Source organism: Lupinus angustifolius, chromosome LG13 (genome assembly GCF_001865875.1).
Source record: "Lupinus angustifolius cultivar Tanjil chromosome LG13, LupAngTanjil_v1.0, whole genome shotgun sequence".
Classification (NCBI taxonomy): domain Eukaryota; kingdom Viridiplantae; phylum Streptophyta; class Magnoliopsida; order Fabales; family Fabaceae; genus Lupinus; species Lupinus angustifolius.
This window is the reverse complement of record NC_032021.1, coordinates 6,189,686-6,217,639: the sequence shown is the minus strand read 5'-3', so window position 1 is coordinate 6,217,639 and position 27,954 is coordinate 6,189,686. Positions and strand designations below refer to the sequence as shown.

General features: G+C 30.8%; 3 protein-coding genes and 2 pseudogenes across 5 annotated transcripts in view; 4 read left to right on the top strand and 1 right to left on the bottom strand.

Moving 5' to 3' along the window:
- Positions 352-26,799, top strand: LOC109325227 (mediator of RNA polymerase II transcription subunit 31-like). 2 transcript variants are annotated; one of them, XM_019557436.1, is made up of 8 exons: positions 22,642-22,742; positions 22,839-22,946; positions 23,045-23,087; positions 24,819-24,879; positions 24,970-25,067; positions 25,568-25,664; positions 25,845-25,923; positions 26,339-26,799. In XM_019557436.1, exons 1-8 carry the CDS (start codon positions 22,740-22,742, stop codon positions 26,633-26,635), a joined length of 786 nt encoding a protein of 261 aa, XP_019412981.1. In that variant the 5' UTR covers positions 22,642-22,739; the 3' UTR covers positions 26,636-26,799. The 2 variants fall into 2 exon arrangements, with proteins under 2 accessions (XP_019412982.1, XP_019412981.1); XM_019557437.1 differs by lacking the exons at positions 22,642-22,742; positions 22,839-22,946; positions 23,045-23,087; positions 24,819-24,879 and adding exons at positions 352-434; positions 13,559-13,621.
- On the top strand, positions 1,405-3,462 carry LOC109325228 (annotated as a pseudogene).
- LOC109325224 (DNA-directed RNA polymerase V subunit 1-like) overlaps positions 12,080-27,954 on the top strand; it is a 44,151-nt gene continuing 28,276 nt past the window's right edge. For both annotated transcript variants that reach the window (XM_019557434.1, XM_019557431.1), the window contains exon 1: positions 12,080-12,207. The gene's annotated coding sequence lies outside the window, so the exon portion shown is untranslated. The remainder of the gene's footprint in view (positions 12,208-27,954) is intronic.
- Positions 13,703-15,526, top strand: LOC109363477 (annotated as a pseudogene).
- LOC109325229 (uncharacterized protein At5g43822-like) lies at positions 18,459-22,458 on the bottom strand. The gene is made up of 6 exons (XM_019557438.1): positions 22,230-22,458; positions 22,028-22,146; positions 21,297-21,476; positions 20,490-20,546; positions 19,471-19,535; positions 18,459-18,936 (listed from the first exon to the last, which is right to left on the bottom strand). Exons 1-6 carry the CDS (start codon positions 22,359-22,361, stop codon positions 18,893-18,895), a joined length of 597 nt encoding a protein of 198 aa, XP_019412983.1. The 5' UTR covers positions 22,362-22,458; the 3' UTR covers positions 18,459-18,892.

Below are 27,954 nucleotides of genomic sequence, written 5' to 3'. Positions count from 1 at the left end.
TATTGCCTTGGATTTTCATTTTATACATTAGCAAGTTGAAGTTGGTGCTCTAAACATATGTCATGTCTCTTCTGTGGACCAGTTGGCTGATATTTTCACCAAACCGTTGGCAAAGGATCGTGTTGTTCTACTTCGTAACAAGCTCCAAGTTCGTCCTCTCCTTGAGCTTGCTGGGGGCTAATAACCAGATCATGTCCTTTCTATATTCCGTTCGATCCATGTCGCCAACCCCACCTAGTGAGATCAAGGCTCAAATTGTTTGTTGCTTTTATTATTTGTTTTAAAACTCTCACTATTTTGCTTAAATCAGAAGTTGTTTAAAGTATTTAACTGAGCCTTGCTGCCTTACTAGTCATGTTATGAGTTATGACCTATTCAATCTCTTCTTTCTTCTCACATCAGCACTCACTGATCAACTACCGTGACTCTCACTCACCATTTCTTCACTTTCATTTTCTTCCTTTGCCTCTCACATTAGGTAAATAAGACAAATATTTTACTAATTCGAAAATCTTGTTGCTATATGTTACAATTGATCCAATTTGCAATGTGTTTTTTCCCTTTTGTTTTCAAATGGGCTATTAAGGGTTTTAGTGGTTCTTTGATTTTTCTGTTATGGTTGGATTTCAATTGTATTTTAGGTGTTAGGTTTCAGAAACCAGTGGTTATTTATCGTAGGTAAAGATGTTCTATTGGTTTATAATTGTGATTTAAATAATCGTTATAATTTTAATTTTCACATTTTCTATTATTATTTTGTGCCATGTTTTTTCAATTTTTTATCATTTTTATGTTTAATCCTATTGTCTTTTTCAATTTTTTACAAATCATTACTGTAATTATGAAGGTTCTATGAGTTTGGATTGTTTCTGATTTAGGAGCTTCATTTTGTTATGAATATTTTGTGCATTCCTTTTGAAACTTTCTTTGTGGCCCATTTTTGTTGTTGTAATTGAGGGTTTCATGGCCTCTCAAAATGAAAGATGGAGTTCAACCAAAACTACCCCATGATTGTAAGCAAAAGAGTTTCCTTTTTTTTCTGCCGCATCTCCTCGCCAAATATCATTATATTGGTGGTCTCTATTAGGTTTCAGAAACCAATGGTTGTTTATCGTGGGTAAAGATGTTTTATTGGTTTTATAATTGTGATTTAAATAATCGTTATTATTTTAATTTTCACATTTTCTATTATTATTTTGTGCCATGTTTTTTAGACTTTTTATCATTTTCCTGTTTAATCCTTTTGGCTTTTTAAATTTTTTTACAAATCATTACTATGATTATGAAGGTTCTATGAGTTTGGATTGTTTCTGATTTAGTAGTTTCATTTTGTTATAAATATTTTGTGCATTCCCTTAGAAACTTTCTTTGTGGCCTTTTTTTGTTGTTGTAGTTGAGGGTTTCATGGCCTCTTAAAACGAAAGTGGGAGTTCAACCAAAACTACCCCATCATTGTAAGAAAAAGAGTTTCCTTTTTATCCCGAATCTCCTCGCCAAATATCATAATGTTGGTGGTATCTTCTAACCTCTGCATAATGGTTACGTTTTATTCAGGCCAAAGAATATATACAAAGATCCAGATGATGAGCGGCAACGGCTTTTGCTTGAATTGGAATTTATTCAATGCCTTGCCAATCCCACCTACATCCACTGTATGATTCTCACTATAACTATATGCTTCATATGCTTTGTGAGTCTGAACTTCATTAAGTAATAGCTACATGACTATATTTGTTGAATTGTGTATTTGAAAGGTTAAGAGTGTTGTTTAGTTGGAAATGTGGCATAGGTTGTGGAAAAAGGATTTGGAACTAATTGGCATATTTTTTTCATATTCAAGGAGCTTTGTTTAACACAACTGGTAAATTGGGATACATTACACATTCGAGTTCTATTTATACACCTAAAAGTTATGATGGGGGAATTAGCAGCATGATCCATTTTTCTTTTTTTTTTCCTTTTTCTTTCATGTTGTGTCCTGCTCTTGTTTGAAGAAAATTTCTTATGCTCCAATGTTCTAACTCTGCAAGTTCTTCTCTTCATCTCATTTATTTTATATTAACAGAATATGGCATGCACTGTAATAAGTTTGTGTGTGTGAGCTACTTATATAATTTTCATTAATCTTATCCTTATATCATTACTATTTTGAACAGATTTGGCTCAGAATCGATATTTTGAGGATGAAGGTTTCATTGAATACTTAAAGTATCTTCAGTATTGGCAGCGCCCTGAATACATTAAATTTATTATGTAAGCATTTTCTTCCGATTGTCCCATTGTAACCAAGAGAGGGATTATGTTATAGTATTCTATTACAGACACTGGGTTATTTATAATAAGGGAAAAGGGATTGGAAAAATTAGTTTATGCCAAGGATATATGAAATTCAACAATCTGTTCACGACAAAGAATTTCAATTGCTTCTAGTGCATCTTGTTTATTTTTCACTTTCCTGATCCATTTACTCATTTTCTTTGAATGTTAGGTATCCTCATTCCCTCTATTTCCTTGAGCTTCTTCAGAATGCAAATTTCTGCAATGCAATGGCACATCCCAATAATAAGGTGAATAGCAGCTTTATAATTTTTACCCTGCTATAAAATCACACTTGCTATTTCATGTTAGGTTACTCCCCTGAGAAGTTACACCATGCTGCATTCCTTTTGGGATAGATTCCATTTAGATGTTCGAAAATGATTAGCAGATTTTCATTGTAGTCATATGAACTAACAATCTTTTGTTGTATTTGTCAGGTGATAGGTGTTATCGATAAGAATAGGTTTAATTGTCTTACATGTTCGGCACTTGTGCCTATCTTCTTTTACCAGTAGATAATCTACATAATTGGTTTATTATAAACTTCAATGAATCAAGTCAAATTATTTGGATTGCATGTCTGTAAAAGCAATTGTATTGGTGAATTACTTTACCACACTTGTTTCTAATGATTGTACAAATGCCATTTCCTCTTTGTATTTTAGGAACTGGCACAAAGACAACAATTCTACTTTTGGAAGAACTATAGGAACAATCGTCTAAAACACCTGTTGCCGAGGTCATTCCTGAAACTAGTGCCACACCCGCACCTCCTGCTCCTACCTCAACTTCAAACCAGATGCCCCTGCCTGCACTGCCACCAGCGCCAACTACAAATGTCACGATGACAACATCATCTACTCGAGCTCCTTCTCCAATGCCATATGGTATAGCCCCTGGGTCTACCATTCCAAAAAATGAAATGAGGAATTCTGCAGTTGAGAAAAGGAAAAGAAAGTGACTGCTTTTTATATCAACCTGTAAATCTATTATAAAAAAACCATGTGATGTATTTGGATGAGGTGATCAGTTTATTGTTTCTACTTTCTCAGTTGAGAGTGATTGTGAAATGGTGATGAACTGAGGATGATAGAACAATGTTTTCATGCTATTAAGTTTTATGAATTACTATTATTGCCATTATTATTAACTAATCTTCAGCTGGGTTAAACACAATTCAGATTGAAATTTCATCTACAACTAATCAAAATAAGTTATATTTGTATGAGTAAGTTCTAAAATGATTTTACAATTAGCAACTTATCTTTGGTGATTTCCTGTCTGAAATGAAAGGAGTAATGTTATGGCTTTACACAATTGGAGAAACCTAGTTTGGCTCAATGTATTCAATGAAGTGATCTCTAGTTTGGCTTTACAGAACTTATATTGCACTCTCCTCTAGTTTCTGAATTCCGTTCTCTAGTTGAGGCTATTGATTGGCCACTTTATATCCAGAGTATTGCTAGGTAGAGTTTAGGAACATCAAAAGTAGTATTGTTCGCATATATCAAATATCTAAAACGACGGGAATTGCATAAGAGTCATCTTACAAGTGTATTTTATAGCTCTTAAGTTTTCTCATTCCCTACATTGTTTTCAAAAACCAACTCACAAATGGAGATTACATTTTCTAATAGGTGATACTACTAATATCTCTTTAAAAGTTACATGTGTTGTCAAGCCAACCCCAACTCGATTAGTAAAAGGGCGAGCTTGAGTTTTTAAAACTTCTCTTCTAAATAATTTTCTACTAGATCAAATAGGGTATGAACTCAGTAGAATTTGGGTCAATCCGCTAGTTCCACGTAAAAAATTTAATATTATGTGATTTATTATGACAATCATCTGTGTTAAGAATTTAGTCTCACAACCATGTGGTTAAATGTTAACATAAAATATAATGCAATTAAATAATGTAAATTTGTTTCATTACCCAATTAAATTTTAATAACATGAAATGAAAAAAATTATGAGTATTTTTATTTCGAAGTTTAGATGGTTTTTCGTCAAGTAAATTGGATCTTTTCTGGGTTTAAATTCTATTTGCTTATCCATTCCTTTTGTTACACAAGATAGCATAGAGAATCTTAGCCATGATGTAAACTCTAAAAACTATATACTTTACAAGGGACTAAAAAACCCAACAACAGAACGAAGAAGAAATCCTGGTCAAAATTACATTAACACTAGCAAAAGGCTAGAAGATTGTCAAAATAACAAGGTCTCAAAGTCTGGTTGACCAGTTTAGGCCGATAGATTTGCATAAGAGTTGGCCCAAACATCCTAGAGAAAACTATGACATGATCTTAAAAGTTATAGAGAATAAAACAGGTGAATTAGTGATAGATTTTTTTATGACCCATTGTATTCACCTACGTTATAGATAAGAAATTAATTTATCTATTTTAGTTTAAGTAATTGTCCTTCCAATAAATGTTGTTATTAAGAATCAAACTTTTGACCTAGTAATATATATGGAGGGTCTATTGTATTATTAGACCAACATCTCATAACAAATATTAGTGATAGTATGTCCAAATTAATCCTAATAATAATACAATGTTATCTTTAAAATATAATATTAAAATAAATAAATCAAGCACAATGATATTATGCATAAGGGGTAAGAGTATTCTAGATCAATAATCGTAATGTGTTAAATCTCACTCTCCATTTTTAAACTTTAATCATTTTCTATAATCCTTCTGTGTTTGGTGTGTCACATGCCACTCTCAAGCACTAATCAAAACATAATTACTTATCTTTTCCATTTAATTATTTAATTTAGATGACAAATATTTCTAATTAATCTAATTACAATAATTCCAACGATTTCATTAATTAATTGTTGTAATTACAAAAGGAAAGATCCTCTCAATTTTCTTTGAATTTTATAAACTACTATTGTGTCGGCTTACTTCTATTTTTATTTTACTTAACTAAATATTTATTTTTATTTGCATAATTAAAACATTTTTTTTTGTATTTAGTGTATATGATATTATAAATTTTTATTGGATATACTTTAAATTATAATTTTTTCTTATTAGAATGTTCATTTTAAGGGAAGAGATACAATTTCAACTTGCAATTAATATTTTGATACTAGTTACTAGAAAAGTAAAATTATATCATCGTGATAATTACATCAAGTTTTGGTTTTATATATAGTATACAGTTAAACCATATTTTAACCTTATATATAGTATATAAATGAATCTATACGAAATGTTGATATAGATTCATTAAGTGAGGCATAATATCAACTATTGATCATATTAAATAGTTTAGATTCATGCACTTTAACCTCCATTTTTTCTATTTAATTTTATTCATTTTAAGAAAAATATTATAAGCAATAATTAAATTTTATGATTATGTATTGGCTCTATAATATTTATATTCAATATTTTTCATAAAGGAATAAACATATTTTATAGATAAAAGTCTAAGCCAGTGGTGCATATGAGGCTTAATAAAGATAAGACATACTTGTACCCAAAAAAGAAAGATAAGACCTGCAATAAAAATACTAAAAATTCTCATTTCCACAATGAAATTTGAATTCAACTTACCAATTTGATCAATCTTACATGGCTAAGGGAATAAGCATTAAAAAAATTATTTGAACTACAATAAAAAACAATATTGGAAAGTGACTCAAGTGACAATATTTCTCATATATAAATTATGAGAACAATAAATCTGGTGAAAGTGCAAAGTGTCAAGAATAGCACTAGCCTATCTTAGCCTATGTTTTGATGAAAACGAGGTTCTAACAACGCTTGAAGATGGCTCAGCAATCAACATGTCTTATTCTCATTTGGTCATATCTAGAATAGGAAGTAAATTGAGTCTATAACCTAATTAGTCTGGGATGTGTGCCATAGTAAGTGAGTATAGGTTAGGTGAACCTAGATGTTAGTCTCTTAAGCTATCATAATTGAACTACCATATTCATAAGATACATCATCTAGTTAATCGTATGTTCATGCATATATTATACATGTTATTTGTGCATATTAGGCATAATATAAATGGTAAAACATGTATACATATTGCACATAACATATGAGAAGTTTGCCTTGTGAAACATATGCATAAATGCTCCAGTTAATCGATTAACTGGTAAGCTTAATCGACTAACGTAACTGATTTTATGCTAAATGTGTGTTTTCTGTTTCAACTGATTTGGATGTCATTCTGTAAATCCGTTATTCGATTAAAGGGTAGTCTTAACCGATTAACGTGTCTGTTTTATGTTATAACTGAAATCTGTTTTAGCTGTTATAACTGTTTAACTGTTTTTGCAACGTCTTTAACTACTTATTCATTATGCTATAAATATGAGGCTTCACTGAGAGCTCATCAGCATTCATTCTATCTGTTTAGGGCTGTATTAGAGGGATTTGCATTCGTATTTTCACTGTTATTTTGCATGAGAGTTGCATGTGTGAGAAGAGAGATTATGCTGTTTTTCTGTAACATGCTTTATGTTTCTGCATAATTTAATATTCATTTGATATTGCTCACATGATCATGCATTAGATTCTGATTGAAAGAAACTTGTTGTATACTGAAAAACTGATTAACTCACTTGTATATTGATGGCTTAACCGATTAGGATAAGGGTTAATCGTTAGTCTTTACATTGTATTATTTTAGGCTTTATGTGCTTAGAATACCTTGATTTTAACGTGTGTTGGGTAGTCTGGATTTGTCTCTTGGTGTGAAATCACCATAGAGATTGAAGTTCTTCACCAAGGCAGGGAGGTCTTGATTTGAGGATAAGATTCTTGGCTGGGGCTTGTTCGCGAGAAAGGTTTTCTCAAGTGGCGAAAGGGTAGAAGTCAAACCAGGTTTTAGAGATCCTAGATTTCAAGAAGGGAGCATCCCTTGTGCTTGTAAATTGAATTGGTAACTGTATCTTAATTCAATATTGTGAAGAAAGAAAATCTTCTTGATCCAGAAGGGGAGGCCTGGATGTAGTTTGCAGTGGACCGCAAACGAACCAGGATAAAAATCCTTTTGCATTGTTATTTCTTTCTTTATCTTGTTTTCTGTTTCTTGCATTGATACACTGAATATATACTTGATAATTTGGATATATGTTTAATGTTGTATAGTTAACACTTGTATGCAATAATATCTGGAATATATCTGTTTAAAGTGTATCTTATTTGTTGTGCAAATTGCTTGTTTAATCAATATGTTCTGTAACTGTGTTAATCGATTAAACCCTTCCGTTAATCGATTAACTAGACAGTTTTTCCAGTTGTTGTTAAAAAGTGGTAATTTTTAACCACCGCCACACCTATTCAACCCCCTCCCCCTTCTAGGTGTTCCTAGACCACTGATACCTAACATCTGGATCTTACAATCATACATGAATATTATGAATAAATGTTAATTATTTATCACATAATTACTTTTTTTAATCTTAACCATTTAAATAAGATCTAATGTTTTATGTTAATTATTTTCATTTTATCATAACTAGCATGTTCATAGTCATTGATGTGTCTGTCAACTTGATTTCCTATCGTTTGTAACGTGTAGTTTGTACGTTATAAATGACAAATATAGTATTTCCTGTTAAATATTTGTAATTTGCAGTTGAATTTATTCGATTGATGTAATGTTCAACTTTTTTAAATACACTTTCAAAATAAAGAAGAAAATGAGGATAAAATAAGAAGATAATGTTCTATGGTTTTTTTTTGTAGAAATAAGAGTATAATAAGGGCAGAATAGAAAATCACGAATTACACCATGATGGGGTGATTATTTTGCATTTTCCCTATCAAGTAGTATAGAATTGTAGGTAATAAAGGTTGTCAAGTGAGTCATTTATATAATATGAAATCATATATTTATATAGTTATCTAAAATAGAATAAAGTTAGTTTATTTAATCTAGACTAATTTGTGCATAAGAATTACCCAATGATAATTTCATTTATTCATAATTTGTATCTTCACCAACCACTCCTACTATAATAATAAAAATAAAATATAATTAATTAAAAGGTAATAATTTCATTTTTTTTTCATAATTTGTATCTTCACCAACCACTCCAACTATAATAATAAAAATAAAATATAATTAATTAAAAGGTGGGGAGATAGGGAAAATCAAACAAACTTTATACTTAAAACTAGAAGCTTTTAAATTAAAATATATCATATATACTACGTTTTAATAAAAAAATTAATATTGCATTTTTTAGATGCTTGTGAACTCACAATTCTTTAAGTTAATATTAAAATAAATAAAATTTATATACAAATAAATATAGAATAGTTGACAAATATGAAATAAATAAAACTTATACATTTTGTTGTTGAATGTGTCTAATAAATTTAATATTATAAATTAGTTCTTTCATTAATACAAGTTACACAGACAAAAAATTAGAAATAAAATATAAAAGATATAAAATTTACTATCATTAATAAAAATATTTAATTTTATTTTAAAATATATAAAAATCTGTCTGAGAGATACATGAATAGTATATATATATGAAGTAAGACAAAACATATTTAAGTAATTAACCATACATAATTTATATATTTAAACTTTGCCGTTACCATTATATAAAGACAAAATATACATAAAGAAAATCGAGATAATTAATTTCATTTAATTTCAATTGAATGTTTGAATCAAGCTTCAAAACCTATTGTAGTTTCAATTTCATGTAATAAATTGTCTCGTGCTTTTTTATAATCTATTAAATTTCATTGAAAGACAATATACATTTTTTTCTAAAGTATATGTTTTTGGAAGATAATTTCATTGGTCGTTTTTTTTTTTGTATTATCAAGGATATCTCTTCACTCTTCTAGATAAGGAACTAATTCATTTCGATGTGTGTGGTTGTCATTTCAACAAATGTTTTTCGCATGAACATTTTGGTCATTCGTGGATTTAGTAGAGTCTTACATCACTAGATCAATATCTTGTTAGTAATTTCATTGGTCTATACTACTATATAAGGCAAAACATAAATAAATATTATTTAAGTAATTAAACATTCATATTTTCTATATCTCAACTTTATCCTTACTATTATATAAAAGACAAAATATACTTATATGACATTGAGATAATTGAATTCATTTAATTACAATTAAATATTAGATTCAACCTTCAATTATCTCTTTGTAAGATAATTTTATTGGACCATCATATATTCAATTGGCAAGGTATAAGTTGTAAATAGTGTCCCAATTAATGAATGCAAAAAATAGTGATAAATGGCTAAATAAGTTGTGTAACATTACTTTAGGTTATTTTTTAAATGTAGATTATAATTTGTTCTTTGAAATACTCAAAAATTAATTATTTTACTCTCTATATATTGGTTACCCTCTAAAGATTATCATAAGTTCATATTTCATTCAATTTTTTAGATAAAAAAGATCAGTCTTCTAAAGAAGTATCATAACATAATTAAATTAAAGATTACAACATTATTCTTCTCGAAAGCTAATTTTTATAAGAATTTGTATTATATAAAGATGGTAAAATATTAAAATATGATTTAATTCTCTAAAATAAAATATATAAAATTAAATATTAAATACTATGAAATAAGAATGTGGGACGGTAAATAAAAAATATCAACTGACACACTAATAAGTAGTGATAAAAGTAAAATATATGTATATTGGGCCAATTCAATCATCCATATGTCCATTTTATTTTTCTAAGTATTAAAATAAATAGTATAAATGATTTTTTTTTGCTCGGAACTTTTCCTTATATGTTAATATGGATATAGACTAAAATTTTAAAAAGTAAAATATATAATTTATTATTAATGAGAATTATATATTTAATCTGAGATAATAGATGCAAGTATATATTCTTATTAAATATATATATATATATATACCAACAAGTTGTTGGTCAATGATATAAATCTTTGCTAAATCTTAAAGATATCCAAATGGTTACACACCTAACAAATAATTAATTCCTTATCCAAAAGGTGAAATTTGATAGTACAAAAAAAGATGATATATCTATGTACCAAAAAAGAGGTAGACGATATATATCTATATCTATTATATACTTACCATTCTAAATACTGTGTTAAAGGAAATTAGTAGTTAGACAATGCAATTTTTGTTTGTCCTCTTTTACCCTCACTAAGAATTTATAACTTCATCTTATATTGTATTCATATTCTTTCTTTAAAGGTAAATATATCATTACCACTGATAATAAATTTACACGTTATATTTTTCAAAATTTTAATCGACATAACTTTTAGTTATATTAGTGTTAATACATAATAATATTTTTATTGTAATACATGTAAAAAACTCAAGTATGAAATATTTGTTTTAGTAATGAATACCTATTTATTTTTATTTTTTAAAGATAATGTATTAATAAACTTATTAGAGAAAGTTCCTTTGTGAGTGTGTCTTGATGGAAAAAGAAGAGACAAAAAATATTTCAGAATTATGAAATATATTTGTGATATAAATTTAGAATGTTCAATTTTTCTCTTCCAAAATTTAATTCATAAATATTGTTAAAGAAATTAAATGGGTTAGGCAAGGTCCACAATGCAAACATTTAGTTGGTAAATGAATGCAAACATTTAGTTGGTAAATGAATGTAAACATTTGAATGCACCAATTTCAAGGAAGAAAAAAATATATTTTAGAGTCGTGAAATATATGTATGAGATATTTTAAATGAATTCAATTTCTTTTTAGAGAAAAAATGTATATACTAACAGTGTACGAGATTTTTACAATGTTACTACATCATCCGTAATTCATTTCTAGTTATTATTGACATTTAAATAAAAGTAATACTATAAATAATGGATTATGCATAGACTATATATAAATCTTTATACTATTAATATATAAATTTTACACTTTTCTTTTTATTCTCCTTGAAAACTCAATTCACAAATGTTCTTAAAGAAGTTAAATGGGTTAGGCATGGTCCACAATGCAAACATTTTGTTGATAAAATAATGCAAACATTTTGTTGATAAAATAATGCAAACATTGGAATACACCAATTTCAATGATCTCTCACACAAACTTATTAAACTGTGTGGCAATGGCCGGTGAAATTGGAAAATTAGTGAATTAGCCCTCTTATGAATATGATATAATAATTATATTAGATATGCAATTACATGAGTCAATACTAAAATAAATTGGTCAAAAACAGTAAAACTATATCATTCTAATCAAAACTAGTATATAAATGAAAAAAATAATATTATAAAAAGCGTAATAAAGATTTAAACTTTGAACTGAATTTTATTTGTAATATAATTACTTAGAGAATAATTTTTTATATTTTATAAATAAAAATATTTGAGAAAAAAATGTATACACTCACATTATAACAAATTTTTATATTATTATTATATTATCTATTGTTTAATTTTAATTACTATTAACTCTTACATAAAAGTAATAAAAAATGAATAACGGATTATATACTGATTGTGTATAATTTTTTTAATCATATTGTATAAATATTATTACTTATAATAATATTTATATTCATAAATTTATTCTATTATTTGGTTTTACCAAATGAAAATCCCAATTATGCACATGATGCAACGACCACCCAAAACCAATAAAAGACGAGTCAACGAGGACAGTTCTGTCATTTAATCCAAAAAACCCAACACCAAAAATCTCAATCCCCAAAAGTTGTGTCAGCTCAACAAAATTTTCCATTTCTAATTTTTTGTTCTAACCAGAAAATCCATTTCATGCAAAATTAAAATCCAAAATCACTTTCATTTCTCACTCTCTCTCACTCACACTTATTCCGTTTTCATCTTAAAACCCTCTCTTCAGATTCACAAAAAAACACAAAACCTTTTAATCGGTACTGTCAATTTTTTATTTCTTCACTTTCTGTTGTTATGGTTCTGCATTGTTGTTTCATAAAGAAAGGTTATACCCTATTTTAATTTTTTCGATTCGATTATTTGAGTTACTAATTTGTTTTTCTTTTTTTCCAATTTTTTTGGTGCGGCTAGGGTTTTGCGTTCAACTCAGTGAAACGCTTCAAGAGGATGCGGTTTTTTGCTGTTGAGGTGAGAAAGAGGTAGAAAAAGTTAATTAGTTTTGTTTTTGTTGAAGGTTTGAGAAACTTTTTTTCTTTTTCTTCAAATGTGATCATTTTGGGTAAAAACTTTCAATGCGTTGTTCATTTTATCATTGTTCTGTTTCTAGAGAGAGAAAGAATCTCTCTTTTTTTTTGTAAGTTCATTTAAGCGAAGATGAGAGTGAGTTCAATCTCTTCTTTCTTCTCACATCAGCACTCACTAATCAACTACCATGACTCTCACTCACCATTTCTTCACTTTCATCTTCTTAATTTGCCTCTCACATAAGGTAAATAAGACAAATATTTGACTCATTAGAAAATCTTGTTGCTATATGTTATAATTGATCCAATTTGCAATGTGTTTTTTCCTTTTGTTTTCAAATGGGGTATTAAGTCTTTTAGTGGTTCTTTGATTTTTCTGTTATGGTTGGATTTCAATTGTATTTTAGATGCTAGGTTTCAGAAACCAATGGTTGTTTATCGTCGGTAAAGATGTTTTATTGGTTTATAATTGTGATTTAAATAATCGTTATAGTTTTAATTTTCACATTTTCTATTATTATTTTGTGCCATGTTTTTTCAAATTTTTTTATCATTTTCCTGTTTAATCCGGTTGTCTTTTTAAATTTTTTACAAATCATTACTGTGATTATGAAGGTTCTATGAGTTTGGATTGTTTCTGATTTAGTAGTTTCATTTTGTTATGAATACATTGTGCATTGCTTTAGAAACTTTCTTTGTGGCCTTTTTTTGTTGTTGTAGTTGAGGGTTTCATGGCCTCTCAAAATGAAAGTGGGATTTCAATTGTATTTTAGATGCTAGGTTTCATAAACCAATGGTTGTTTATCGTTGGTCAAGATGTTTTATTGGTTTATAATTGTGATTTAAATAATCGTTATAGTTTTAATTTTCACATTTTCTATTATTATTTTGTGCCATGTTTTTTCAATTTTTTTTATCATTTTCCTGTTTAATCCGGTTGTCTTTTTAAAAATTTTACAAATCATTACTGTGATTATGAAGGTTCTATGAGTTTGGATTGTTTCTGATTTATTAGTTTCATTTTGTTATGAATACTTTGTGCATTCCTTTTGAAACTTTCTTTGTGGCCTTTTTTTGTTGTTGTAGTTGAGGGTTTCATGGCCTCTCAAAATGAAAGTGGGAGTTCAACCAAAACTACCCCATCTTTGTAAGAAAAATAGTTTCCTTTTTATCCCGCATCTCCTCGCCAAATATCATAATGTTGGTGGTATCTGCTAACCTCTGCATAATGGTTACGTTTTCTTCAGGCCAAGGAATATATACAATGATCCAGATGATGGGCGGCAACGACTTTTGCTTGAATTGGAATTTATTCAATGCCTTGCCAATCCCATCTACATCCACTGTATGATTCTCACTTTAACTATATGCTTCATATGCTTTGTGAGTCTGAACTTCATTAAGTAATAGCTACATGACTATATATGTTGAATTGTGTATTTGAAAGGTTAAGAGTATTGTTTAGTTGGAAATGTGGCATAGGTTGTGGAAAAAGGATGTTGGAACTAATTGGCATATTTTTTTCATATTCAAGGAGCTTTGTTTTACACAACTGGTTAATTGGGATACATTAGACATTCGACTTCTATTTATACACCTAATATTTATGATGGGGGAATTGACAACATGCTCCATTTTTTTTCTTCCTTTTCCTTTAATGTTATGTCCTGCTCTTGTTTGAAGAAAATTTCCTATGCTCCAATGTTCTAACTCTGCAAGTTCTTCTCTTCATCTCATTTATTTTATATTAACAGAATATGGCATGCATTGTAATAAGTTTGTGTGTGTGAGCTACTTATATAATTTTCATTAATCTTATGCTTATATCGTTACTATTTCGAACAGATTTGGCTTAGAATCGATATTTTGAGGATGAAGGTTTCATTGGATACTTAAAGTATCTTCAGTATTGGCAGCGCCCTGAATACATTAAATTTATTATGTAAGCATTATCTTCCGATTGTCCCACTGTAACCAGGAGAGGGATTATGTTATAGTATTCTATTACATGCACTGGGTTATTTCGATAAGGGAAAAAGGATTGAAAAAAAATAGTTTATGCCGGGGATATATGAAATTAAACAATCAGTTCACGACAAAGAATTTTAATTGCTTTTAGTGCATCTTGTTTATTTTGCACTTTCCTGATCCAGTTACTCATTTTCTTTTAATGTTAGGTATCCTCATTCCCTCTATTTCCTTGAGCTTCTTCATAATGCAAATTTCCGCAATGCTATGGCACATCCCAACAATAAGGTGAATAGAAACTTTATAATTTTTACCCTGCTATAAAATCACACTTGCTATTTCATGTGAGGTTACTCCCCTGAGAAGTTACACCATGCTGCATTCCTTTTGGGATAGATTCCATTGAGATGTTTGAAAATGATTAGCAAATTTTCATTGTAGTCATATGAATTAACAATCTTTTGTTGTATTTGTCAAGTGATAGGTGTTATCAATAAGAATAGGTTTAATTGTCTTACATGTTGGGCACTTGTGCCTATCTTCTTTTACCAATAGATAATCTGCATAATTGGTTTATTATAAACTCCAATGAATCAAGCCAAATGATTTGGTTTGCATGTCTGTAAAAGCAATTATATTGGTGAATTACTTTACCATGCTTGTTTCTAATGATTGTAAAAATGCCATTTCGACTATGTATTTTAGGAACTGGCCATAGACAACAATTCTACTTCTGGAAGAACTATAGGAACAATCGTCTAAAACACCTGTTACTGAGGTTGATTCCTGAAACTAGTGCCACACCCGCACCTCCTGCTCCTACCTCAACTTCAAACCAGATGCCTCTACCTACACTGCCACCAGCTCCAACTATAAATGTCACGGTGACAGCATCATCTACTCCAGCTCCATCTCTAATGACATATGGCATACCCCCTGGGTCTACCATTCCGAAAAATGAAATGAGGAATTCTGCAGTTGAGAAAAGGAAAAGAAAGTGAGTGCTTTTTATATCAACATGTAAATCTATTATAAAAAAAACATGTGATGTATTTGGATGAGGTGATCAATTTACTGTTTCTTCCTTCTCAGTTGAGAGTGATTGTGAAATGGTGATGAACTGAGGATGATAAAACAATGTTTTTAAGCTATTAAGTTTTATGTTTTACTAATATTGTCATTATTATTAACTATTCTTCAGTTGGGTTAAACACAATTCAGATTGAAATTCCATCTACAGCTAATCAAAATAAGTTATATTTGTATGAGTAAGTTCTAAAGTGATTTTTCAATTAGCATCTTATCTTTGGTGATTTCCTGTCTGAAATGAAAAGAGTAATGTTATGACTTTACACAATTGGAGAAACCTAGTTTGGCTCAATGTATTCAATGAAGTGATCTCTAGTTTGGCTTTACAGAACTTATATTACACTCTCCTATAGTTTTTGAATTGCGTTCTCTAGTTGAAGTTATTGATTGGCCACTTTATATCCAGAGTATTGCTAGGTAGAGTTTAGGAACATCAAAAGTAGTATTGTTCGCATATATCAAATATCTAAAACGACGGGAATTGCATAAGAGTCATCTTACAAGTGTATTTTATAGCTCTTAAGTTTTCTCATTCCCTACATTGTTTTCATTCCCTACATTGTATTACATTTTCTAATAGGTGATACTACTAATATCTCTTTAAAAGTTACATGTGTTGTCAAGCCAACCCCAACTCGATTAGTAAAAGGGCGAGCTTGAGTTTTTAAAACTTCTCTTCTAAATAATTTTCTACTCGGTCAAATAGGGTATGTGTAACACCGTGAATTTTCTATGTATGTTTTATTAATTATTTATTTTAACAACGATTAATTTTAGAAATTAATCGGTATTGAATTAGACTAAACCTTAGTTGAGTGTATGTGTTGATCCAGAACCCATAAGTTCATGTATTGGGTTAGGATCAAGGTGGAGATAAGGACTCATGTGTTGAGTTTGACCCAGAGACAGATGCTGACAATATCTCTCCAGATGTTGAAGGAATGTTCTCATTTGAGATGAGAAGTGGAATATCCTAATGGCGTGTATGAGACATCATAGTGAAGGATATTAATTGTTAGCAGATTCACAAAAGAACAAAGGCACTGATTGACTTTGATGCAGGGTGTAACATGGGCATTGACTTTGATGCAAGTTGTAACATGAGCATTGGTAGAGATGCAGGGGTGTTACATGGGCATTGGCTTGGATGCAAGGATGTGACACATACATTAGTTAGCATTGACGTAAGGTGTGTGCTGTAGGAATACTCCTTACGGTGGAGTATGATAGTTCTTTTGAAATAGGATTGTTGGAGTAGACAATGGTGGTAGCAGTTGAAGCTTTACAAGGAAGCTCCAAGGTTCAGTTTGACTGAGTATTGAAGATGACGATTGTTGGTGAACTTTTGTGTAGAAGTTCCAATATATCGAAAGACTTTCTAGCAATAGGTGGCTAGGCGGCGTGTTCCATTTGATAGCGGTACGGGAAGTTGCATTACAAATTTGGAGAGTTAGGTTCTTGGTAATATCGTCAAGGATACTCAGAAGGTTTATACTAAAGGGGAGCAAACTCTTATGTGGAGGAGTTGTTAAAGAGAATTAGACATTGAGCAAGGTGGAGCTGGATATTCGCTAAGGTGGAGATTCTTGGGTAGAGTTCCTAAAGGAGCGAGATATTCGTCTATTTCAATCAAGGTGAAGATTGTTGGGAATGCTTGAAATATGTTATTGTATTAGTCTCACATTGTCTAGTATTGAATAGAGAATAGTAACCAATGTTATATATTGGACTCAAGTCCCTTGTTATAATTTGCACAAGATACAAGCACCAAATAGAAACACCACATGGGCAGATGGGCCTATGGGTGTGTTAGAGTTTGTAATCCTTATTCTCTAATAATATTTTGGTAGCCGCTCAGCGCTCTCGGAGACATAGGCACAATTGGTCGAACCCCGTTAACAAATTCTCTTGTTTCTTCTCTTCTATTTATTCTATGCATTTATTTGATTGCTTGTGGTCAACGCTGCACAATGATTGCTTCCGCTACACCAAAGTTTTTGTAATGTTTGTGTAATGTAATTATTTGACAATTTTAGTAAGAGCCTAAATCTATTCACAAGATAATATAAAAATTTATACTTTGTTAATTGTATCATTTACCATTCCTCATTTGCATTCCTTTTTTATTATATAAGAATCAATAATGATTGAGAATGAATGTGGATGATATAATGATAGTGTAAAAAACTCTTATATTGTCACTACATATTTTTTTTCTCTTTCTTAGTAAGGAGTGTAATATCTATGCATTGACAAAGTAAAGATTTATACACTACTAATGCATTGACAAATTAAAGATTTATACACTACTAATGCATTATCCATGATTATTTGCATTGTTTTTATGAGTGAATGATGATGGAAAATGAAATACTACAAGTAAGTGTAAATACCAAAAGCGTCAAACTTGAATAAGTGGTAATTGAAGGGAAGAGTCCAAAGCAATCAATCATGAAGGAAGTGAAGATTCAAAGCCACTAATGGACTTATTATTTGTATATAGTCTGTCAAATACAACAAATATTTCACTATGAATTGTTAATGATCTTGATCTTTCATTTATACCTATGACTGAGATCCTAAAAAAGAAGGAATAAAAAATTATTAAATGTATAAGATCCTAAAAAAATCATAAAACTATTAGCCATTTTCTTTAAATATCATTTTCGTTTGGTTTTACTTTCCAAACTCAAAGTATAAGAATTAGATCAACCTTGCTCAATTTACCAACTCAAGATGACCTTGAAAATAATTATTTAGACATGGAAAAGTGATTTTCCAAAATAGATTTTGGCCAAACAATTTTGTGAGAAAATGAAAAATTCAACCTCTAAAAGTTAAGAAAATATTAGAAGCACTTTTTATAAGTAAAAAATACTCCTTTTTAGGTGTAAAAACAATCTAAACTAACGAGTCTAGCAAGAGTTTTTCTTGATACAAAAAGTTTTCTTGATACTGAAATTAAACCGAAAATGGGGCAATTTTTTCCATAACTCAAATGGAGAAGTAGGGCAAAATTCAACAGATGTACAGTATCATACTCCAAATATAAAATATGTGCATTAAAATGCATCATCCAGCAAGTCATGTAAAAAAAAGAACTAGTCAAATGGCCTTAAGATCACTAGCAGAATTAGTTGCAAGCTTAAAGTCACAGTTGAGAAAAGAGTTTCCCTTTCTTTATATCACAAGCATGAAACATTTCCTTTCCTGGTGGGAGAGCCCAAGCATGTTGCCAAGTTCTGTTACTATCCGACATATCTCATCGGTCATGTGTTGCTAAAATCATGCCTTCAGGATCCACTGATACACATATGCTCAAGCATTCTCATGTAGTAAGTTAATCCATGATAGAGGATCATCAACACAGTTCTTCAGCAAATATTATATCGTATACAAATTGAACTGCACCCAAAAGTCAGATAGTGAGAAACAACATTTGTGTAAGGGTTTTATTTTGATATATCTAGATTAAAGAATATAAAAGACAACATAGCTCTTTTACACATGTAGTTCAATTATGGTTCACCAAGTGAAAATATCTCAAAATTTACCGACTCCAAGAATGTTTCATTAAATTTGAATGATATTTGCACCTTGTGATGTCTGTAGAAGGCATTCCAAAATTCTCAAACATAGACAATGTTTAGCAGAAGATTCTATTCGTTTAGTATAATTAAATGTGAACTTCAAATTGAAGAAATTGGCATTAGTGATCTATGGATCCTACAGGAAGCCCCATGCGGAGGCTGAACTGAGGCATTCCATGAGAATATTTCTACTTGCTACGTCTCCATAAAATGAAGACTTTCAATATCTGATACTCAAAGCATAAAGACAATGGTGTGGATGCACATACAAAATTTCAACATTATATATATAAATATATTGCTAATCATCAATTAAATGATTTCTGGTCTACAGATAATTCTTCCATACCTTCTTCAGAAGGGAGATTGGGTTGATCAACCAAGAGTTGCTGAAGTGCACCAAGATCACTGGAACTGGATTGCAATGCAGTTAATGCAAAGTCAATATAAAACCCATACAGGAAATATGATGTTTTCACAGCATTAAAGTTAAAAAAAGTAGAGATAAAGGTAACTTTAGGGTTACTTTTTAAATTGGAAATTTCATTTCCGTAAACAATAAACATCTGAATGATAAAGAAACTAGTGGAATACAAGTATACAACCCCTTTTGGTTACTTGAGTATATCTGTTCGGTCTCTCAAGCTCAACCCATTCTGATAGAATAATTTGGACTTTGGATTCCTGCGGAGAGAGTTCTCATGCAAATCTTATTTTCAGTTCCTAATTCACTACTCTAAACTTTAAAGTTTCTTTGATAAACCTGACTGAAAGTGCAAATTTGTTGGGGTTAGGACTCAAAACCTCACTATCCTAAAGCGTATGTTATAAGCAGATCCAGCTCAAAGATGGTAGGCCACTTATTATTGTAAGGTGGCTACTTTCCTTTTGGAAGAAGAAATAGTTTTTGGAGAGCACTTGGTATGTCCCTTTAGCCTAGAGCAGTTTTTTATGATTCTCTATGCAGGTTTGAACAGAAACAAGTAGACCAAAATTGTATGGCAGCCTTTAGGTTTTGCAACCCTATGGTCTTTATTGCTAGCAAGGAATGCTGTATCTTTATGAGTGTTTCTCCTTTCTATGTCCCTAAACTCAGATAATGTAGTCATGCTTTTGGTTTAAGTGGGATATGCAGAGAGACAGGGCAGCTTTATTGCTTTCTTAGTTCTCCATGTTCTCCTTTTGTATTTAGACTTTCTTGTGCTGGAGGATCTCCTGCCCCTGTCCTAACTGTGCTTCCCGTCAGAAATTTCATTTTCTATCAAAAAATAAATGTTTTCCAAGAAAAGAAGCGGATAAAGGGGAAGTTTCCATATACAAAATTATGACTTTGGAATGGTAAAGACTATAGCATTGACATCTTCATACCTGGGCTTTAAGGCAAGTCCTGATAGTTCTGAAATCACTGATGACTTTAATAAATACCTGTTCCAACATAAGTAAATGAAAACTATTAATCAAAAGAACCTACTACTTATATGGTTTTATCTGAAGAGAAAATCAACGAAAAAGGCACTTCTGCACAAAGCTATCAAATCACAAGTTTTATTCCAATATCAATGACCATTGTTTTCTTCTTTTGGTTTGAAAGCACAAGCTTTATTTTCTGTTCTCCATTTGCGGTTGTTATAATATGCTTCAGCTTTTGGCCCTGAAAAAGTACGGAGTCATGCTATGGAGCATCACTCTTTTTCTTTTCAGATAAAAACCTCTTCCTACCCTTTGCTATGTTTGTTTTCTCAGCCATTTTATGCTACTGCCTACCAACAGGTTGGGACACTAGTCTAGAACTCTTTATGTCACTAAGATGAGGTGTTTCATTTGTTTCTTTTAGATGTATGTTTCTTATTAAAAGAAGTGACTTAGAGGGTAGAAGCCTTGAGATTTTTTACTTCTTTTGATAAGAGAAAGCCTTTAGATGCTGTATGCCTATTACAAATCTATGCATTGATTTTCTATTAAAAGGGAGTTAAAGTTGAGCCAATGTATTCAAGCAGCATGGGAAATTAAAAGAAACATTAATCCAAGTGGTACCAAGTTCAATCAACTTTCTGCCAATCTTCCAAGCTCTTGTACAATATCATATGACGTGTTAAAATTACGTTCATACTAATACATTTCTGGATGGTCAAAAAGCACAAAATAAAAGCAAAAGTCCTAGGCATTATTCCTTACTCAGAGTGATGTATCTCATGTAGAAACAACAGGCCATCCAAACATTCAGTAAGTGTAGGTTTGACACCAACTTGCTGCTGAAGTTGTTTCACCTTCGGCTGAGAAGAACCTCCTTTTACTAGTTGTCTACCATCACGATGAGCTTTCTCAAGAGATAAGACAATAGAATGAAATTCTTCTCTGAAATTTCATTTAAACAAACAAATCATCACCACCTATGGATCATTAAGGCTCATTAGCTTGACTGTAAAAGCTGAACCACAAAACACTTCATTTTAGATTTTTACTAAAAACAAATAGACTAGGACAAAATCCTGACAAGTGAAAAACTAAAAGGAAGTATATATATATATATAAGGAAGTATATATATGTTATGCATTGGCATACAATGAGATCACAAAAAACATCTAGTCTTATGCATTGATCTAATCAGCATCATTTGTGCACATATAATTGTTATGCTTCTATTTAGGATCCATGTTTTAAATATGGGACTGTCACTGTTACATGCCGAAATGTTAAGATTTTCCAGACTTGCTGAAACCATATCACGACCACAATTGTGTTCGATTGTTCGAATCACATTTGCTCGAAATAGTCCGTAATGTCAAGTTTACAATTGCTTCCAGAAAAATTCACTTGAAGAACCTAATTTTAAAAACTAATCTACTCATAAAAACATTATAAAACCTGAACTAGTTATATGTTTGGGAAAATAGTAGAAACTTACAAGGTTCTTTTCATGGAAACAAAAATGTTGTTCAAAGATTGAACCTGCTTTGCCAAAACAGCTTCCCTTAAACCACTAATACAATTTAGATCACCATAACTTTTGGAACTTTGCAGCATCTGCTTAAAACAAAATCAGAATCCTCCAAAGTTATTTCAAAACGACAACAATGTAATACAAATTTCAAGGGTTAAAATTATACCTGCAATCTATCAATAATATGAGAAGCATTCATGAATTGTGAAATTAAGCGAGACTGAAGTGTTTCCCATTCATTTAGTTCTTCCCTGACTTTTCTGAATTTTGCCTGCAACTTTTTCACCATCGCTTCCATTTCTAGTGTCAAATTCGTAAAAACCAAAACGTTAGCAAGACCACAGAAGTGTTCGGTGAGCGGCGGCGGCGGTGGAGGAGTGTGGCGGCGGAGTGTGGAAGAGTGAAAAAGTCACTATGTCTCTTATTTTGTTGCCTAGTTTTTACAATTCTCAAACCAACTAAACGGCGCCGTTTAAATCACGCGTAATCTTAGCCGTTAAAATCTGATTTAAAACCGTGGACGGACAAGATGATTTGAGATTAGCAACTCTCGTTAGGGGTATTATAGTAATAGCGCATCAAAACCCTAGCCTCATATATATCAAAAACGCTATTTCACTATTCTACTCTGTCGCTGAAAAGTGTGGAAATTGGATCGAGTTAGATTCCAATTGCAATGGTACACTTTCTTTTGATTTTGTCAATTTATGTTACATGATTGGTTCTACTGATTTATGAAATGAAAATTGCAAATTTTTGTTGTTGAAATGAATAGGCATCAGAGAAGAAATTGTCGAACCCTATGAGGGAAATCAAGGTGCAGAAGCTTGTACTCAATATCTCTGTTGGTGAGAGTGGAGATCGTCTCACAAGAGCAGCAAAGGTAGTTTTTTTTTTTAAATTTTTTTATTTAATTTTTGTTTTCATTCTTGTTTTTTGATCATTTTGTTTAGCAATTTGTTTTTGTTTTTTATGTTATAGGTGTTGGAACAGCTTAGTGGCCAAACCCCTGTTTTTTCTAAAGGTTAGTATTTTTCATTTCCCTTTTGGACAATATGTTAGAGGTTTCTGACATTTTGTGCTAATGAATATGCTTTTCATTGTTTAATCATTGCTTGAGTGGTAGGTTTAGTTTTTATGTTCATTGTGATTGATAAATGAATTCATGTTGATGATTGAATGATGGTGTGTTATTTATAATTAACTGATTGAGATTTCATTATAGATTGAACAGGAGTATAAATGTCATTTTTTTGGATTCTGTTTCTGTGTATTTGATTGAGACAAAAGAATATCTAGAGAAACCTGAAATACAACATTTGAATATCAGCTTCTCACAACTATCTTCTTTGCCAAAATCATATTATGAGAATCACTTTTTGGAAAATTTTAAAGAAATGTGCACTAAATAGTATCTAGAACTTTGCCAACAACTTTTTCTGATGCTAATAGAAAATAAGGTAAGAGTATGAGTGAGATTTTTTGGGTTTAATATTTATGCAATAGAACAAATTTGTATTTGGATATATCATTCATTCAATATTCAGCAATAGTTAATACATGAATGTCATTCTTTTCCAACAAGAGTGTGATACTATGTTGTAGTGTTAAATTAATTGCATGTGCATCATAAACTTACTTATATTATTAAGTGAACAAAATCACAAGAAATACTTAAATTATAAAGTGAGAATATTGGAATTACACGAAGTGGCATGAGACTGAGACAATAGAGATATGAGTCCATGAAAAAGTAATAATGAAAAAGAATAACTAGTCCATGAAACCAACTTGGAAACTATGACATGGAGTATAACAAACCCAAAATATTGGCACTTTTTATTACTTATTACGATTTGTGTTGGCACTTGATAGCACAATAAATTGTTAAATACTATATTTTGATTTTATAATACTAATTAGAGTGGATAGTGTCCTTATAAATTTTTAATTTGATCCAAAAAATTAAAAATTAAATTCCTTATCCTAATAAGTAATAAAAAAATGTTAATAACTTAATATATATTAACTTTATCCTTATTTAATATTGAATGTAATATTTATACACTATCACCTTAATGATTCAAACTTAGGTACTATATTATTCATATTAATTTAGACTCTTTTTTTTTTGGAAACAGAAAAAAAGTTTGTTTTGGGCTGAATCCATAAGTGGGTTCAATCTCTTCTTTCTTCTCACATCAGCCCTCACTAATCAACTACCGTGACTCTCACTCACCATTTCTTCACTTTCATCTTCTTCCTTTGCCTCTCACATCAGGTAAATAAGACAAATATTTTACTCATTAGAAAATCTTGTTGCTATATGTTACAATTGATCCAATTTGCAATGTGTTTTTTCCCTTTTGTTTTCAAATGGGCTATTAAGGGTTTTAGTGGTTCTTTGATTTTTCTGTTATGGTTGGATTTCAATTGTATTTTAGATGTTAGGTTTCAGAAACCAATGGTTGTTTATCGTAGGTAAAGATGTTCTATTGGTTTATAATTGTGATTTAAATAATCGTTATAATTTTAATTTTCACATTTTCTATTATTATTATGTGCCATGTTTTTTCAATTTTTTATCGTTGTCCTTTTTAATCCTGTTGTCTTTTTAAATCTTTTACAAATCATTACTGTGATTATGAAGGTTCTATGAGTTTGGATTGTTTCTGAATTAGTAGTTTCATTTTGTTATGAATATTTTGTGCATTCCTTTTGAAACTTTCTTTGTGGCCTTTTTTTGTTGTTGTAGTTGAGGGTTTCATGGCCTCTCAAAATGAAAGTGGGAGTTCAACCAAAACTACCCCATCATTGTAAGCAAAAGAGTTTCCTTTTTTTTCCGCCAAATATCATTATGTTGGTGGTATCTGCTAACCTCTGCATAATGGTTACGTTTTCTTCAGGCCAAAGAATATATACAAAGATCCAGATGATGGGCGGCAACGGCTTTTGCTTGAATTGGAATTTATTCAATGCCTTGCCAATCCCACCTACATTCACTGTATGATTCTCACTTTAACTATATGCTTCATATGCTTTGTGAGTCTGAACTTCATTAAGTAATAGCTACATGACTATATTTGTTGAATTGTGTGTTTGAAAGGTTAAGAGTATTGTTTAGTTGGAAATGTGACATAGGTTGTGGAAAAAGGATGCTGAAAATAATTGGCATATTTTATCATATTCAAGGAGCTTTGTTTTACACAACTGGTTAATTGGGATACATTAGACATTCGACTTCTATTTGTACACCTAAAAGTTATGATGGGGGTATTGGCAGCATGCTCCATTTTTTTTTTTTACTTTTCCTTTAATGTTGTGTCTTGCTCTTGTTAGAAGAAAATTTCTTATGCTCCAATGTTCTAACTCTGCAAGTTCTTCTCTTCATCTCATTTATTTTATATTAACAAAACATGGCATGCATTGTAATAAGTTTGTGTGTGGGAGCTACTTATATAATTTTCATTAATCTTATGCTTATATTGTTACTATTTGTGACAGATTTGGCTCAGAATCGATATTTTGAGGATGAAGGTTTCATTGAATACTTAAAGTATCTTCAGTATTGGCAGCGACCTGAATACATTAAATTTATTATGTAAGCATTATCTTCCGATTATCCCACTGTAACCAGGAGAGGGATTATGTTATAGTATTCTATTACAGGCACTGTGTTATTTCAATTAGGGAAAAAGGACAAAGAATTTGAATTGCTTCTAGTGCATCTTGTTTATTTTGCACTTTCCTGATCTAGTTACTCATTTTCTTTAAATGTTAGGTATCCTCATTCCCTCTATTTCCTTGAGCTTCTTCAGAATGCAAATTTCCGCAATGCAATGGCACATCCCAACAATAAGGTGAATAGCAGCTTTATAATTTTTACCCTGCTATAAAATCACACTTGCTATTTCATGTGAGGTTACTCCCCTAAGAAGTTACACCATGTTGCATTCCTTTTGGGATAGATTCCATTTAGATGTTCGAAAATGATTAGCAAATTTTCATTGTAGTCATATAAATTAACAATCTTTTGTTGTATTTGTCAGGTGATGGGTTATCGATAAGAATAGTTTTAACTGTCTTACCTGTTGGGCACTTGTGCCTATCTTCTTTTACCAATAGATAATCTGTATAATTGGTTTATTATAAACTTCAATGAATCAAGCCAAATGATTCGGATTGCAAGTCTGTAAAAGCAATTATATTGGTGAATTACTTTACCATACTTGTTTCTAATGATTGTACAAATGCTATTTCGTCTCTGTATTTTAGGAACTGGCACATAGACAACAATTCTACTTCTGGAAGAACTATAGGAACAATCGTCTAAAACACCTGTTACCGAGGTCACTTCCTGAAACTAGTGCCACACCCGCACCTCCTGCTCCTACCTCAACTTCAAACCAGATGCCCCTGCCTGCACTGCCACCGGCGCCAACTACAAATGTCACGGTGACAGCATCATCTACTCGAGCTCCATCTCCAATGCCATATGGCATACCCCCTGGGTCTACCATTCCGAAAAATGAAATGAGAAATTCTGCAGTTGAGAAAAGGAAAAGAAAGTGAGTGCTTTTTATATCAACATGTAAATCTAAACCATGTGATGTATTTGGATGAGGTGATCAGTTTATTGTTTCTTCCTTCTCAGTTGAGAGTGATTGTGAAATGGTGATGAACTGAAGATGATAGAACAATGTTTTTATGTTATTAAGTTTTATGAATTACTATTATTCCCATTATTATTAACTAATCTTCAGCTGGGTTAAACACAATTCAGATTGAAATTCCATCCGCAGCTAATCAAAGTAAGTTACATTTGTAGGAGTAAGTTCTAAAATGATTTTACAATTAGCAACTTATCTTTCATGATTTCCTGTCTGAAATGAAATGAGTAATGTTATGGCTTTACACAATTGGAGAAGCCTAGTTTGGCTCACTGTATTCAATGAAGTGATCTCTAGTTTGGCTTTACAGAACTTATATCGCACTCTCCTCTAATTTCTGAATTGCGTTCTCTAGTTGAAGCTATTAATTGGCCACTTTATATCCAGTATTACTAGGTAGAGTTTAGGAACATCGAAAGTTGGAGGAGTGGAGTTTGATAGTTGTCATTACTTGAGTTGGAGGAGTGGAGTTTGATAGTTGTCATTGCTTTCATAATTTATCTGAGGAAATCTAAGTATTGTTCACATATATCAAACATCTGAAACGTAGGGGAATTGCATAAGAGTCATCTTACAAGTGTATTTTATAGCTTTCAAGTTTTATCATTCCCTCCATTGTTTTCAAAAACTAACTCACAAATGGAGATTACATTTTCTAATAGGAGATACTACTAATATCTCTTTAAGTTACATGTGTTGTCAAGCCAACCCCAACTCGATTAGTAAAAGGGTGAGCTTGAGTTTTTAAAACTTCTCTTCTAAATAATTTTCTATTTGATCAAATAGGGTATAAACTCAGTAGAATTTGGGTCAATTTGCTGGTTCCATGTAAAAAATTTAACATTATGGGATTTATTAAGACAGTCACATGTGTTAAGAATTTAGTCTCACAACCATGCCATTAGATGTTAACATAAAATATAATGCAATTAAATAATGTTAATTTGTTTCTTTACCCAATTAAATTTTAATAACATGAAATGAAAAAATTATAAGTATTTTCATTTCGAAGTTTGGATGGTTTTTGTCAAGTAAATTGGATCTTTTTTGGGTTTAAATTCTATTTGCTTATCCATTTCTTTTGTTACATAGCATATAAAATCTTAGCCATGATGTAAACTCTAAAAACTATATACTTTACAAGAGGCTAAAGAACCCAACAACAGAACGAAGAAGAAATCCTCGTCAAAATTACATTAATACTAGCAAAAAGCTGGAAGA